This window comes from Canis lupus, chromosome 8, assembly GCF_048164855.1.
Source record: "Canis lupus baileyi chromosome 8, mCanLup2.hap1, whole genome shotgun sequence".
Taxonomy (NCBI): Eukaryota; Metazoa; Chordata; class Mammalia; order Carnivora; family Canidae; genus Canis; species Canis lupus.
Genome location: NC_132845.1, coordinates 15,309,248 through 15,323,866, shown reverse-complemented (window position 1 = coordinate 15,323,866; position 14,619 = coordinate 15,309,248). Strand labels below are relative to the sequence as shown.

General features: G+C 36.0%; 1 protein-coding gene across 6 annotated transcripts in view; it reads left to right on the top strand.

Annotated features, from left to right (window-relative positions):
* Positions 1 to 14,619, top strand: part of COL24A1 (collagen type XXIV alpha 1 chain) — a 387,541-nt gene that overhangs the window by 348,346 nt on the left and 24,576 nt on the right. For all 6 annotated transcript variants that reach the window (XM_072834343.1, XM_072834342.1, XM_072834338.1 and 3 more), the window contains 3 exons: positions 3,474 to 3,509; positions 13,667 to 13,702; positions 13,806 to 13,832. In XM_072834343.1, the coding sequence (XP_072690444.1) occupies positions 3,474 to 3,509; positions 13,667 to 13,702; positions 13,806 to 13,832 (99 nt within the window). The remainder of the gene's footprint in view (positions 1 to 3,473; positions 3,510 to 13,666; positions 13,703 to 13,805; positions 13,833 to 14,619) is intronic.

The following is a 14,619-nucleotide window of genomic DNA, read 5'->3' as shown; positions in this document are numbered from 1 at the left end:
AGGTATTCCCTGCAGAGAATCAATATTTTGAATCATTTGGAAATGTTATTGTAGAGAGGCACAGAGTCTTAATATATAAACCGAAATATTTGCGGTATTAACTCATTCGATTTTATTTGATAAATTAGGGAAGAATTTCCTACCAAAACTGCTGAATTTTTTATTTTACAGAATGGAAAGTGTAACTCGACATTTCTCTAGATTCTCAGCATTTACCACTCAGCACTATGTAGTCTAAATGGGAGATTGTAAATGGAAGAATTCTCAGATTTTGGTGGGTGATTTTTCAGCCAGCTAAGAAACACATACTGTTGTGATTACTGAATGATTGTTCTCTGTCAAAACTGTGAAATTTTAATTGGTCAAGGAAACTATAATAAAAAAATGCCTCAATTAAAATATCTTTTGTTTATAGATAGTTCTTAAAGGTCTTTATAATATCCAACGTGCACATCAAATTTTTTCTATATTCCATTTTTTTCCATTCTAAGAAGAAACTTTTAAGAAAAGTTCATTGTGAAAGAATAAGCTCTTGAGAATGGCCAAAACTTTGTGGGAAAAAAAAATAGTGGTAGAGGATGAAAGACTTGCTTTTCCAAATAAGGAAACATTACTTTAAAGTCATTGTAAATGAAACTATATGGTAATGCAAAGGAATAAACAAATAGATGAATGCAAACAGGCTAGAGTCCAGAATTAGATCTCAGAATATAGGAATTTAATTATAACAAAAGTGATATTAAAAATATAAGAAAAATGGTACATCAGGATGATTTGGGCTATAAGTTAATAGGGGCCATGTATCGAACGGCTTTAATAATAAGGAAATTTATATCACATTATAGGAAGCCCAGAAATTGGAAGGGCTTTAGATTTGGTTAATTTAGTGACTCAATCATGTTATCCAAGACCAGGATGTTTCCATGTCTCTACTCTGCCTTCCTGAATGTTAGCTTCTAATTAAACTTATAGCAAGATGACTACAATTTCTCAGCAATTACAACCAGACATAATACCCAAAGTGGAAACTGATCTATAGCCCTATCATGGGAAAAAAATAAAGCTTTTTGTAGAAGTCTTCCATTGCATTTTTCCTCATGTCCATTGATCAGCCACATGCCCATTCCTATGCCAGTGACTATGCTAAGTATAGCTTAAGGGTTGGAAAAGACCTTTCATATAAGAAGGGAAATCTGAAAACTATATAAAAGAACAGAATATGTGTTTGCTTGAAAATTTTTAAATTTTGTCTGGAAAAAGATTCCATAAACAGAATTAGTATAAGCTGGGAAAGAGTAATTGCAAAAACATATAATGAGTTCATGTATAAAGAGCTCTTACAAGTTGGTATGAAAAAGATAGAAAACGCAATAGAAAATTGAAAAACAAATCCAAAAAGGTCAATAATTATTTGGAAATATGCTCTCCTAACTTATAGTCACAGAAATACAAATTAAAGTAATAATAAGATGCTACATATAATCTCTCAGAAGGGGATTAGGGAAAACAGTACTCTTGTTTAATCACTAGTAGATGTGAATTACAGGCTTCATGGAAAGATATTTGTTAAAATATAAGTGCATATACCCTTTAACCAATCAGTTCCACTTGGAGGAATTTGTGCCATAGAAATTAAGCACTCAGTACACTAAGGCAATTTTACAAAGATTTTTTTCACAGTAGTGGCAGTATTAGCAAAACGTGAAATCAAATGAAGGTTCCTCTGTAGAAGAATGGTTGCATAAACTTTGGCCTAACCATTTCATAGAATATTATGCAAGTAAAAAAAAAAGAATATTATGCAAGTATTAAAAACAATTAGTTATATCTAGTTCACCTGCCTTGTAGTTGCTTATGAAGTATTAAGTGTGAAAAATCCAATGTGTAGAAGAGTATACAATATGATATCAGTATTATAAAATGACCGATCACCTCATCATATATAAATATATTTGTCAATATTTTATTAGAAAAAAAGTTATTAAATGGTATCTACCAACTTGTTAACACTGGGCTGGAGGTGGAAGAGGGTATAAAAACAAGTTCTATAAAGATATCTTAAAAATTGGTTTTTCAAAGTTAATAACCTGGTTTAAAATGAGTTCAGAACAAGACAGGAAACACGAAAGAAGTAATATAAATGGTGAAATAATGAAATCGTATTCTTAGCCTGCAAGATTAACAAAGAATGGTAGTACATGGTATGTGTCAGAAGATCTGTACTCCCATATATTTCAGGCGTGCATGCAATTTCAAAGAAACTTTCTGGAGGACAATTTTATAAAGTATAAAGATATTTATCACTGTTGTCATGACAAAATTAGAAATTATCTAACAGGAAATTCAACAAAAGTATTGTAGTTTAAAAAAAAAGTATTGTAGTTTATTAAACAATACATAAGGATTATAATTATCTAGAGGAATGGGGATTAATATAAAAACATTCATAACATATTGTGAAAGTGTAAATTCAGGTTTTTGAAAAGATGAATGGTATTATCTCATCTCATTTAAATAAATAAATAAATAAAATACATGTATAATTTCTACAAGAATGAAAACAGAAAATTTTAAGACAGTATGTCCATCTAATAACAGACTCTACTTTCTCTTCAAGTGTACATGGAAAATCACCAAAATAGACCATATTTTGAACCAAAAAATTTTTTTACTGAACTTAAAAGAACTGAAGTCATATGAAGTATGTCCTCTGGCCATAATGGAATTAAAGTAAAAATCAGTGAACAGGAAAGATAATAAGAAAATCATGAGAAACTGCTAACTCTGGGAAACAAAGGGTTGCAAGGGGAGGTGGGTGGGGGACGGGGTGACTGGGTGACAGGCATTAAGGAGGGTATAACTGGGTGTTATACTCTATGTTGACACATTGAACTTAAATAAAATAAATTTAAATTTTTTTAATTGAAAAAAAATCTCCAAATATGTGAAAATTAAAGCATGTACTTCTAAATAATCCATGGATCAAAGAAGAAATCTCAAGGAAAGTCAGAAAATATTTTGAACTGAATGTTCTGGTATGCAGTGTATCAGAATTTGTGGGATGAAGCTCAGAAGGAGGATTAGAAAGAGACAATGAAAGAAAAGGAGGACATCACCGTGGAAACAAGGTTTTCAAAGGCTGAGGGAAACAAATATTAGAATTTAATCTGATGACATCCCTTCTAAATTGCTCTGTAGTTGATTGTCAGGTCAGCTGCTTTGACTTACCTGAGTGCTTGTTATCCCTGTCTCACTTTGTGCAGAACATGATAAATCAATCAATCATTCTTGTTTGTGTTTTGTGTTGCTCACCTTAGGGAAAGGAACCTAGGATTTATATAAATTTGCTAAAGAAGTCTTGCTAGATAGAAAAAAACAAAAACAGAAGTTATCATGTTTCTGTGTGTAGCCTCAACTACATTCGGTAAATAACCGTCAGTAGCACTAAACAAACATTTCTCATTTTCTTGTAGGGACCCAGAGGTGAAAAAGGCTTTCGAGGTGAAGCTGTAAGTTTAAATTTGTGGCTATATTATCACTTGTCACTAGGCGATATAAATTCCATAAAAGCAAGGACCTTGTTTGTTTTTTTTCATTGTATGTCTCTGGTACTTATAAAAATACTGTATAAAAATAAAATTATAGTTTTCAGGAAGTAGAACTAATCTGTGCATAACATTGTAGTGAAACCTGATAACCCCTAACAGTGTTTAAGAACTTGCCAATCAAATTCTCCCCACACACTGTGTGAAAGGGCATATTTGCCTTGTTGGGCATCAGGCATCTGCTTTGTGAGCCCTCTACGCCGGTGCTGGAGTGAGAGCATTGCCAGGTCTCTGGCAAAGGTGGTTGACCCACTGTGTCCAGCCAGTGCCCACCAGGTGCAAAGCAGAAGCAAATCATTTGCTATAAATTGCAACCAATTACAAACAATTGTGAGAGGATGGACAGAAGGTACATAGCACATTCGGCCCCTAAATGGCTTATACTGACACTATTTCCTACTTTTCTGGGATTCCAGTTCTTCCAGGTTAAAGAGGATATTTTGTAAAGAGGCCACTTTCCCAACAGAGACCCTGCTGAGCTTACTAAAGCAGCAGCTTAAACAGAGGGCCAGCATAGAATAAAATGAAGGGGAGGGAAACCAAGTATAGAAGACAAATAAAAATAAAGTTTGCAGAAAAGTCTTGCCTAACAGATAATGAAGTTCCATTGACAGCTGACATTTTCACTTTTCACTGTAGGGTGTGCTTGGGGCTTAGAACGAGTAAGTTGCAGTTATATTAATTAGCTGAAGAAGGGAAATAAAGTGGCTTCAGATAGCCTAAGAATCCCCAGAGGGCATCAAAATAGATGTTTTTCTTTTTTTTTTTTTTTTAAAGAATGTATTTTTAAGTACTCTCTACACCCAGCACGAGGCTTAAGCTCACAATCCTGAGATCAAGCGACACATGCTCTACCGACTGAGCCAGCCAGGTGCCCCAAAATAGATGTTTTTAATCTGCAGAAGTGTGACCTTCATATTTTCTCAGCAGACCTACTCTAGCAGGAAGCAAGGATGACTGCACATAGTGAAGTCATATCCCCCAGGAAGAGTGAAAAGGGGAAAGGAGAAGTAGAGAGGTTTGGAATTAGCCCATTTTCCAGACTTGTCTGTCTCCATCTGCCTTCCTGACCTATTGTCTCTAACTACCGTGGCTGGAACATAAGCTTTTGTCAGCATTAGGAAACCTCAAGTTCCTATGACCACATCACAGGCATTTCCTATGAAAGAAAATTCAGCGGCCCTGATGGATTGCAAATTCAGCAGATTATGCCTGAAATTTTAGTTTGTGCTGATAGACATATGGCATCCAGAATAAAGCGGGTGGTGGCACCAGTCAGGCCATCCCTACATGGACAAAAGTAAAGCAGATTCAGAGAAGGCTTTCTCAGATCAGTGGTGTATCTGGGATCCGTGTCCTGGAAAACCCAGTTGAAATAGCTGGAATGTTTCAGCCCTGCCAGACTTCTATCCTCTGATCATCCCTTTCCTTGTTCTCATTGCTCTCTCTTCACTTCCTGGGTTTTGCAACTGTTTTTTCCTGCCCATGCGCTTTGCACTATTCAGGAAGTTGTAAAGATCATTTAAAGATTTAAATCATTAAATCATTTAAATCATTAAAGATCATTTGCTCAAGGTAGACTTACTTACTGACATAGTTTATCCTCAACCCAACTGCCACCTATGGACATAATAACTAGTAATCAGGACCTAGTACGATGCCTGGAAAGTGTTCCTTGCTCTCTACTTCGATGTCCTCTTATCAGAGAGGCTTTTCCTGCCTAGCCTATAGAAAACAGCAGTGCTTCCATCTGCCTGCGAGTCCCTATCCTTTCTTAACCTGTTTCCTTATAACCTAAAATACTACATATCTATTTGGGATTTTTGCTTATTATCTCTCTCCTCACTAGATTATGGGCTCTGGAACACAGACATTTTAGCTGTTGTTGTTGTTGGGGTTTTTTTTTTTTGTATATATATATATATATATATATATATATATATATATACACACACACACATTTGTATATATATACACACATTTGTGTATATATATACAATATTTAATATATAGTATTTAATATATAGTATTATATATATTATATATAGTATTATTTAATATATACATATTAAAGATTTTATTTACTTATTTGACAGCGTGCACAAGCAGGGGGAGCCACAGACAGAGAGGGAGAAATAGGCTCCCCACAGAGCAGGGAGCTGGATGTGGGACTCGATCCCAGGACCCTGGGAGCCACCCAGACACCCTCATCTGTTGTTGTTTTAGAGCTGTGTCCGCAACACCTAAGATAGTGCCTGTCTTATAGTTGCTGTTCAATAAATATTTAGTAAATTACTGGTGAATGAATTAGAAAACATTTGAGGTGTTGGGACATGATAGTTGTCTTTAAACATTTGAAAGGAAGAGAAAGAATCTGTATGAGTGACTCTCGAGGATAAATTTAAAATTTATTTATTGAATTGAATTTTCCATTTCTGTGCTTAGCTCCCCGAGAGACAGTGAGCTCCATGAGAGCATGAAGTATATTTGATACTCCCTAATTCCCAGCCTATCACAGAACCCAGCACATAATTAGCACAGAATAGATACTGTTAAGTAAATGGATGGAATGCTGAGGCTGATTTCAGCTCAACATGATAATGAGCTGTGCAATATAATAAAGAACGGCTTATTTACATATTTTTAGGAGAGAGCAGGAGCAAGAGGGGCTCCACACAGGGCTTGATCTCAGGACCCTGATATCACAGCCTGAACTGAAACCACAGTCACTCAACCGACTGTGCCACCCAGAGGCCCCGATAAGGAACTACTTTAAAACAATATAGTTTTACAAGATAATGCCTGTCAATAGAAGCCTAATGACTATCTTTCTGAGTTATGGGACTCATAGTCCTGCACTGAACAGGGAACTAGAATTCATACCTTTAAAGTCCCTTCCAGCTCTAAGAGTTTATGATTCTACATAAAAGAAAAATAAGTAGATCCCCCATAAAAGAACAAAGAAAGGCACAGAACATAAAGAAAAGTTCTTTAAAGTAGAGGCTAGTCAAGTCCTGTCAAGTCCGATTTCTATTTTGAATCCATGCACTTCTCTCATTCTTCATCACTGACACTGTTGTCCACATCGCCATGATGTCTCCCCTGGACTCCTGACTTCTTTGTCTTCTTTCCACTTTTCCCCACTACAATCCATTCTCTACATAGCAATCGACTGATGCCATTAAAGCATAAACCACATTATATCACTCACCTCTTTAAAACCTTCCTATGACTCCTTCTTGCAGAGAATGAAATCTAAACTCTCTACTTCAATCTACTAGGCCCTATAAGAAATAGCCCCAGTTTGCCCCTCTAGACTCATGATGTACACCTTTCCCCTTGCCACCATGCTGACTTTCTTTCTTTTCTTTGGAACATGCCTCCCTTTTACCTAGAAAATTCTTTCATCTACTCCTCACAAGGCTGGTTTTTAATCTCATTTTTCAGGTCTCTGCTCAACTATCATCTTTGAGAAGCCTTGCATGATCATTTAGTCATATTATTCCTGGTTATTCTCTTTCACAATATCCTGTTTTGTTTTCTTCATAGTAGTCAGCAGTATTTTACATTATTTTTCCATCTCCTCTGCTAGAATATAAACTCCATGAGAGCAGGGAACCTTGATACACTGGTTATCAGTATCCAGAAAAGAACCTACCACATATTACCTACATAGTAGGTAATATTTGAGAAATGAATTAATAAATAAATGAATACTGCTCCCTGAAATTAAAAGCTAACAGCTATTTTCAATTCTGGCTGGTAAAGCAGCATTTTCTGAGTTAACATACTTATTAGTCTTTTGCTCTGTGGATTACCATAGTTCTTTTCATAAATGACGTGCAAACTCCCAATCTCCAAGGTGGGGAGGGGACAAAGTGGTATTTAATATATGCAGTAAAACTCACTTTTGAAAAAAGGATTAACTGGCACATTCGAACTTACTGGTTTGTTCTGGTTTTTATTGTTGAATAACTGGTACTAAATATCTTTTTATCACTGCTTTCCCTTTGATTCCACTGTGATTTAAGGAACTTTTTAAAAATGATCTTTTAATTCCTAGAAATCATCTGCAATTAACTTCATAAAATGTACAATTAAATCATACTCTGTTTTCATCCTATGAAAAAGTCTATTTTAGTAACATTTCTGATACTCTCATTAGGGCTTCCTCAGTATATTCTGTATGTTTGTTTTCTTTAAGGGACTGGTTTAAATAATTGACTACCTAGAGACTTCTAGTTAACTATTATGTTTCCAAATATAACACTCTCAAAGGGCTCAGCCTCAAATAATACCAGTACATGGGGCACTTTTGTGGGTTTTTTTTTTTTAAGATTTTATTTATTTATTCATGAGAGACACACACAGAGAGAGAGAGAGAGAGAGGCAGAAACACAGGCAGAGGGAGAAGCAGACTCCATGCAGGGAGCTCGACGTGGGACTCGATCCCGGGTCTCCAGGATCAGGCCCTGGGCTGAAGGCAGGCCTAAACCGCTGAGCCCCCCGGGGCACTTTTGAAATGAACTTTTATTAGCCAAGATCTGTTGTATTGAGACAAATCTGATATTTCACTCTTCATACAAACATCAGAAATACAAGAATCTATCAAGTGGGCTTTATAAATCTTATTTTTAAATCTTCCATGAAACTGGCATAATAATTTATAAAGCTATGCCATTCTTACCAATGTATAAAGCTATGCCATTTTACACCAAGACCAAATTATGATTCAGAGCCTTAAAAAAAAGGTTACAGCTCATTATACAATATATGAAAAGTATCCCCTTTAAAATAAATTTGGGTTTCTTGGCTAGGAGGCTTTATATCTTCTACAATATAACATTATAAACTCTAGTGTTGGTCCTAAATAGGTCCTCTCTACTGCTGAGAAAGTTGTTTCTGTATTGCCATATATGAAAGAATGCCTTTTTCCCTTTTATTCCCTATTTGCTCCATATCTGCCTGCCTATGGACTATTTTAGAAATAAGTCCCTGGACTCATATATACCCTAAACTAAGCCAGAGTTCTAAGACACCCTAAGAAGACTTCCTGGCAGATAGCATGTAGAATTCTCTTCACCTGCTTCAAAACTATCATGTTAATGGCAGATCAATCCCAAAAAGTTAAAAAGTCCATGAGACACCAATTTTAGAGCATGATTAATTTATGAAGTAAATAATGCAGAAATTATTACCAGAAATAATAGATAGAATTAGTAAAAAAAAAAAAAGAAAGAAAGAAAGAAAGAAAAGAAAAGAAAAATTAACTCATAACAAAAATAATTTCCTAGTGTCAATCATCTGAAAAGGATTTTTTTAAATATTTTATTTATTTATTCATGAGAGACAGAGAGAGAGAAAGGCAGAGACACAGGCAGAGGGAGAAGCAGGCTCCATGCAGGGAGCCCGATATGGTACTCGATCCCGGGACTCCAGGATCACGCCCTGGGTCGAAAGCAGGCACTAAACCACTGAGCCACCCAGGCGTCCCTGAAAAGGATTTTGATAAAATGTCATGACTTGAATATATTGCTTAAAGCCACAGAAGTAGAAAAAATAGAGACTCATCTCAGCATTTGAAATTTTAGATTAGCTGCCTCATTTTTATAGCATATTATTTAATGAAAATCAATAAAGTGTTGAAGAATACAATTGACATTTTTTCACATATTACCTCTAAGTTCACATGTTTCAGTTTTTTATTAGAATTGTCTTATTTGCCTCCAATTTGAAAGTGAGGAAGATGCATTAAAAGGAAAAGCTAAGTTATAGGGAAATATGTCCTAAATATTAACAAATTAAGAATTTAAAGCATATGTATATGATTCTTTTTTAAATTCATATAGTATAATTCTTTAAAATAAAAAATTAGTAAACTTTTAATTCAAGTACATACTTCCTTACATTCATACACACTTCAAATTTAAAATTTCCAACTTGTATACATGTGGTCACTTTCTTTCTTCAAATACAAAATATGAAGAAGAAAATTGATAAAATCTTTGAAAATCACAATTTAAAGTGAATTTTAGAGATTTATCTTCACCAAACCTTGTTACAACTGAGATATCTGAGATCCAAATATGTGGCAACAATTCAAGGACATACAGTTAATTGGATACAGAGATAAAACCAGAACCCAGGTCTCCCAATTCCCACACCACTGTGCTTTTTTATTTATTATAGTAGTTCTCAGAAAATAAGCTTCAGGAGCCACTTGGGTAAGAAGATGATGATAGATAGATAGATAGATAGATGATAGATCACTCTCACCTGCCATTTATTTGGCAGATTCCACAAGTAGATTCCTAATTTGTAGTTATTCTCTGTGCCTTATTATTCACTGAATCTATCCTAATCACATTACTTCTAATAAACCTTATTTAATATTACTAAATTCCCAATTAAACCCTCTAGATCAGTGACTCTCAACCAGGAATCATCCCCCCTCCCTAACACACACACACACACACACACACACACCACAGAAGACATTTGGCAATATGTGGAGATATATTTGGTTGTCACAACTAGGGAAAAGTGAGAGTTGCTAGTTGCACCTAGTGAGTAGAGACCAGTGATGCTGCTAAACATCCTACAATGCAAGCTTCTCAATTTACAAATGAGAATAAGGAAGCTCTCTATATCTAAGCCAGCATAAAGTAAAGATTATGAAACTAAGTCAAGATTGCATTTACATAAAGGCAAAGTCTAACATGCTCAGGTTCTAGAACATGAACTTACGAGTATTTTTCAGAGTAAGAAAAAATGTTACCTTTGGAGGATCAAATGTAAATTCTGGGACTAAATGGAAAGACAGTCTAGTTCCAATGGTAGTGCTTTGACTATGGCCAAATAATCACTATAACCATTCACAGTATTTACCATTTACATTATTCCCTTTAGGAAACTAACATAGACGATCATAATTTTATTATAGACTTCTTTTATTATAAACCGCTTTAGTTTATAGTATCTAGAGAGAGAGAATCACTTTTCTTATTAGTGAGCTAAAGGAATAGAAAAGAACTAATAAGTGTTATGTTGTTGAATAATATTTTACTTGGCTAATTGCCGCATTCTACGTAGTTGTTTTCTTAGGGCTGTCTTGCCCTGTCTTGTTTGGTTGCAAGTATGTCATTTGATCATATTTGTGATGACCTGACTTGTTTTGAGTAACAAGCTAAAAAGAAATCAATAAAATGAACAATAGAAATAGTTTCTTCTTTCTATGATAAATCCCTCTTTCAAAGTCAAAGATTAATGTTTTGTCCTGAACCACCAGTGAGACTGCAAATGTCAGAAATATGCTAAGTGGGGTGAAATGTCAACTGTTTATTTTTACGATGTTGTTCCAGAATGGAGGAACTTACATAGCCAAAATCATTCTGAGCCTCTCTATATTTAAAAGCTATCTCCAGGGACACCTGGGTGGCTCGGTGGTTGAGTGTCTGCCTTGGCTCAGGGCGTGATCCTGGGTTCTGGGATCAAGTCCCAGATCAGGCTCCCTGCGAGGAGTCTGCTTCTCCCTCTGCCTATGTATCGGCATCTCTCTCTGTCTCTCTCATGAATAATAAATAAAATCTTTTTAAAAATTAAAATAATAAAATAATAAAAGCTATCTCCAACATGACATTTCCAGAATTTATCTTGCAGTTTCTGAGGTAGAAATTTTGTACATTCTTTACTTTAGATTGTAATCATAAGCCATGCAAACTAAGAAATGTCCAGCAGGCATGGTACTGGAGTACACTATCCTTTTTTAAGTTGCTATTGCTTTCTCTAATTCCCCCAGGATATTTAGAATCAACAGCTCTGGCAGTACTTAATATAAGTCAAGCCTAATGGTGCCTGGGTGGCTCAGTCAGTTAAGCATCTGCCTTCGGCTCAGGTAGTGATCTCAGGGTCCTGGGACCGAGCTCCACATCAGGCTCCCTGCTCAGCGGGACTCTGCTTCTCCCTCTCCCTTTCTGATCTCTCTCATTCTCACTCTCTCAAATAAATAAAAATAATTTTAAAAATCAGTATTATTCAAATCTCAACTGAAGATAAATTGTGTTCTATCATCTTTTAACCATAATCTGAATTTGACTCAATGTCATTTTACCATTTGGTTGACCATCAAGTAAGTGAAATTTTGAGTAGACATTCTCTTTTTTTTAAGATTGTATTTATTTATTTGAGAGAGAGTGTGTGTGTGCACAGCAGCGGGGAGGGCAGAGGGAAAGAGAGAAGCAGACTCCCTCCTGAGCAGGGAGCCCAACATGGGGCTCAATCCCAGAACCCTGAAATCATGACCTGAACAGAAGTCACATGCTTAACTGACTGAGCCACTCAGGTGCCTCTTGAGCAGACATTCTTAACAGTGATTACTATCGTTTCATTTTGAGAAATGTCAACATAACTTTTCACATTTTACTAATGCATTTTTAACTATTCTAATTTCTAAATTAATACTAATTGATTCTAACATTATTCATTCATTCAATAACAATTTTCAAACACCTACTACAAAGTAGACACTATTCTTGTTCCAGAAAATGGAAAGGTGACTAAGACACTCTTAAGGGTTCCTAGGGATTTTCCACTGTGTTATGTACTAGGGAATGCAGAGGCAATTAGTGGAGCAGGAGGAAGGTGGCCGGGGAGGGGTAAGCAAGGTGAGTATAGAGTTTTAAAGGCTGGACTGGATGAGGAACTAGAGTTAAACAGAGAGAGAAGGTAAGGAAGAGCATTCCTGGTCAAGGAAATAGCACATGTAAGAGAACACATGTGTGAAAGAACTTTTTAAAAATTCAGACACCTACAAGTAATTAGTTATAGATGAAACGTAGGATGTCTCGGGGAGAGTAAATACAGGTGAGGCCCAGATCTTGAAGATGAGGCAGGGTGTACATTGATTAAGAATGTATACTTTTATATTCAGCTGACTTAGATTTTAATCCTAGCTCTAACCTGTATTTGCTTGTTGCCATTATCTTAACTCTAAAATGGAAAGAAAGCACACAACACGGTATACAGTTCTCACAAAGTGAGCACACAATGTGGCATGTAATAAGTTCTCAATAAATGGTAGCTATCACTGTTAGGAAGTTCATAACTTATGCTCTAGATGAAAAAGAGCCATTGAATAGTGTAAAGCTAAATAATAACCTGATTAGATTTCCATTTATAAGTAGAATGTAGTTAGCATAGTAAAGAGAATAAAGTCAGATGTCAGATTAGGAGTCCGGGCAAAATGTGATGTCTCTGCTAGGGTTCTTATAACAAATTGCCATAGACTGGATGGCTTAAACAACAAACATTATCCAGATCAAGGTAATGGCAGGTTCAATGTCAGGTGAGGGTCCTCTTCCTTGTCTGCAGACAGCATTACAGGATATGCTGTATCCTAATATGGTAGAAAGAGAGATGATATCTCTTTTGTCTCTTCTTAGAAGGTCACCACATTCATAAGGGCCCACATGATCAGATTACCTCCCCAAAACCTCACCTCCAAATGCCATCACATTGGAGATTAGGGCTTTCACATGTGAGTTTTGGGGGGGGGACACAAACATTCAATCTATAGTATACGATTAACACTAAACTAAGGCAGTTGCTATGAAAGATGGAAAAATAGTATTTTGGAGAGATTTGGAGGTCAGTTCAGGAGTAGTAGATAGCTAAATTATAGGTAGATGTTGAAGGAAAAGGAGGTGTCTAAGAACACTAAAGTTTTCATCTTTGCTGATAAAGTGGATGGTAAATAGAAATAACAGGAAAAACATACTTAGGCAGTAATAACATTTTTAAATGTTAAATGTTATGTTTATAATTGTTTATTAAAATGAAAACATTCAGTTTCTATTAATATCAATAGAACATGAAAGTAAATACCCAGCTTGTTCACGAATGTGTGTGATAGTTGAATGCAAAGAGCAAATAACTTCAAAATACTGAAACAGTTTTGACTCTTATGACCTGCTGCACATGAAAGGCTGAATCTTCATTGTCTTGTTTCTATCAAACCAAAAGCATAAGATATACATATTGTGCTTTGTCTCCATTTCTTCTAGGGTCCTCAAGGGCCAAGAGGTCAACCAGGGCCTCCAGTGAGTTTATTTACATTTATATCTGCTTACTGTTGATGTTTATATGCTTGTCTGGTTTGAGATCTCTACTGAAAAATTCTTTTTAAAATTTGTTATATTATAGGGTCCACCTGGAGCACCAGGCCCAAGGGTAAGTTTTCCTGGTTTTGTTTACTTTATCTTAGTATATTACATTAACACTTTTTAAAGCTTATTCTAGCTCCCTATTAAAAGTGTTTCTCCTCCCTACCTCTATCCTTTTTGCTAATCTGATATAGAGTCTTCCCAGCTAAAATAACAAAATCTAAACCTAAACTTCTTGTCTCTAAAATGGGGATGATCTCATACTTTCTTGGGTGGATTTGAGGGGTTTTTTTTTTAAGATTTATTTATTTATTTGAGAAAGAAAGGTGGGGGAGGGGCAGAGGGAGATAGAAAATCTCAAGCAGACTTCCCACTGAGTAGGGAGCCCAATAGGGGGCTCAATCCCATGACCTTGAGATCGTGACCTGAGCCAAAAATCAAGTGTTGGAGGCTTACCTGACTGAGCCATCCAGGTGCCCCTTGAGTTTTAAATAAGTAAAGCACATAGCACAATGTCTGACACAGTAAGTGCTCATAAATACTAACTCCCTCTATTTCTTCCCACTTCAACTTCTGGCTCTCCTTTTTTAAATGTTTCTTTTCAGGGACACTTGGGTGACTCAGTGGTCTGCTCAGGTAGTGATCCCGGGGTCCTGGGATCAAGTCCCTTATTGGGCTCCCTGCAGGGATCCTGCTTCTCCCTCTGCCTATGTCTCTGTCTCTCTCTGTGTGTCTCTCATGAATAAATAAATAAAATCCTTAAAATAAATAAATGGGTGGCTCAGCAGTTTAGCGCTGCCTTCAGCCCAGGGCCTGATCCTGGGGACCCGGGATCGAGTCCCACATTGGGCTCC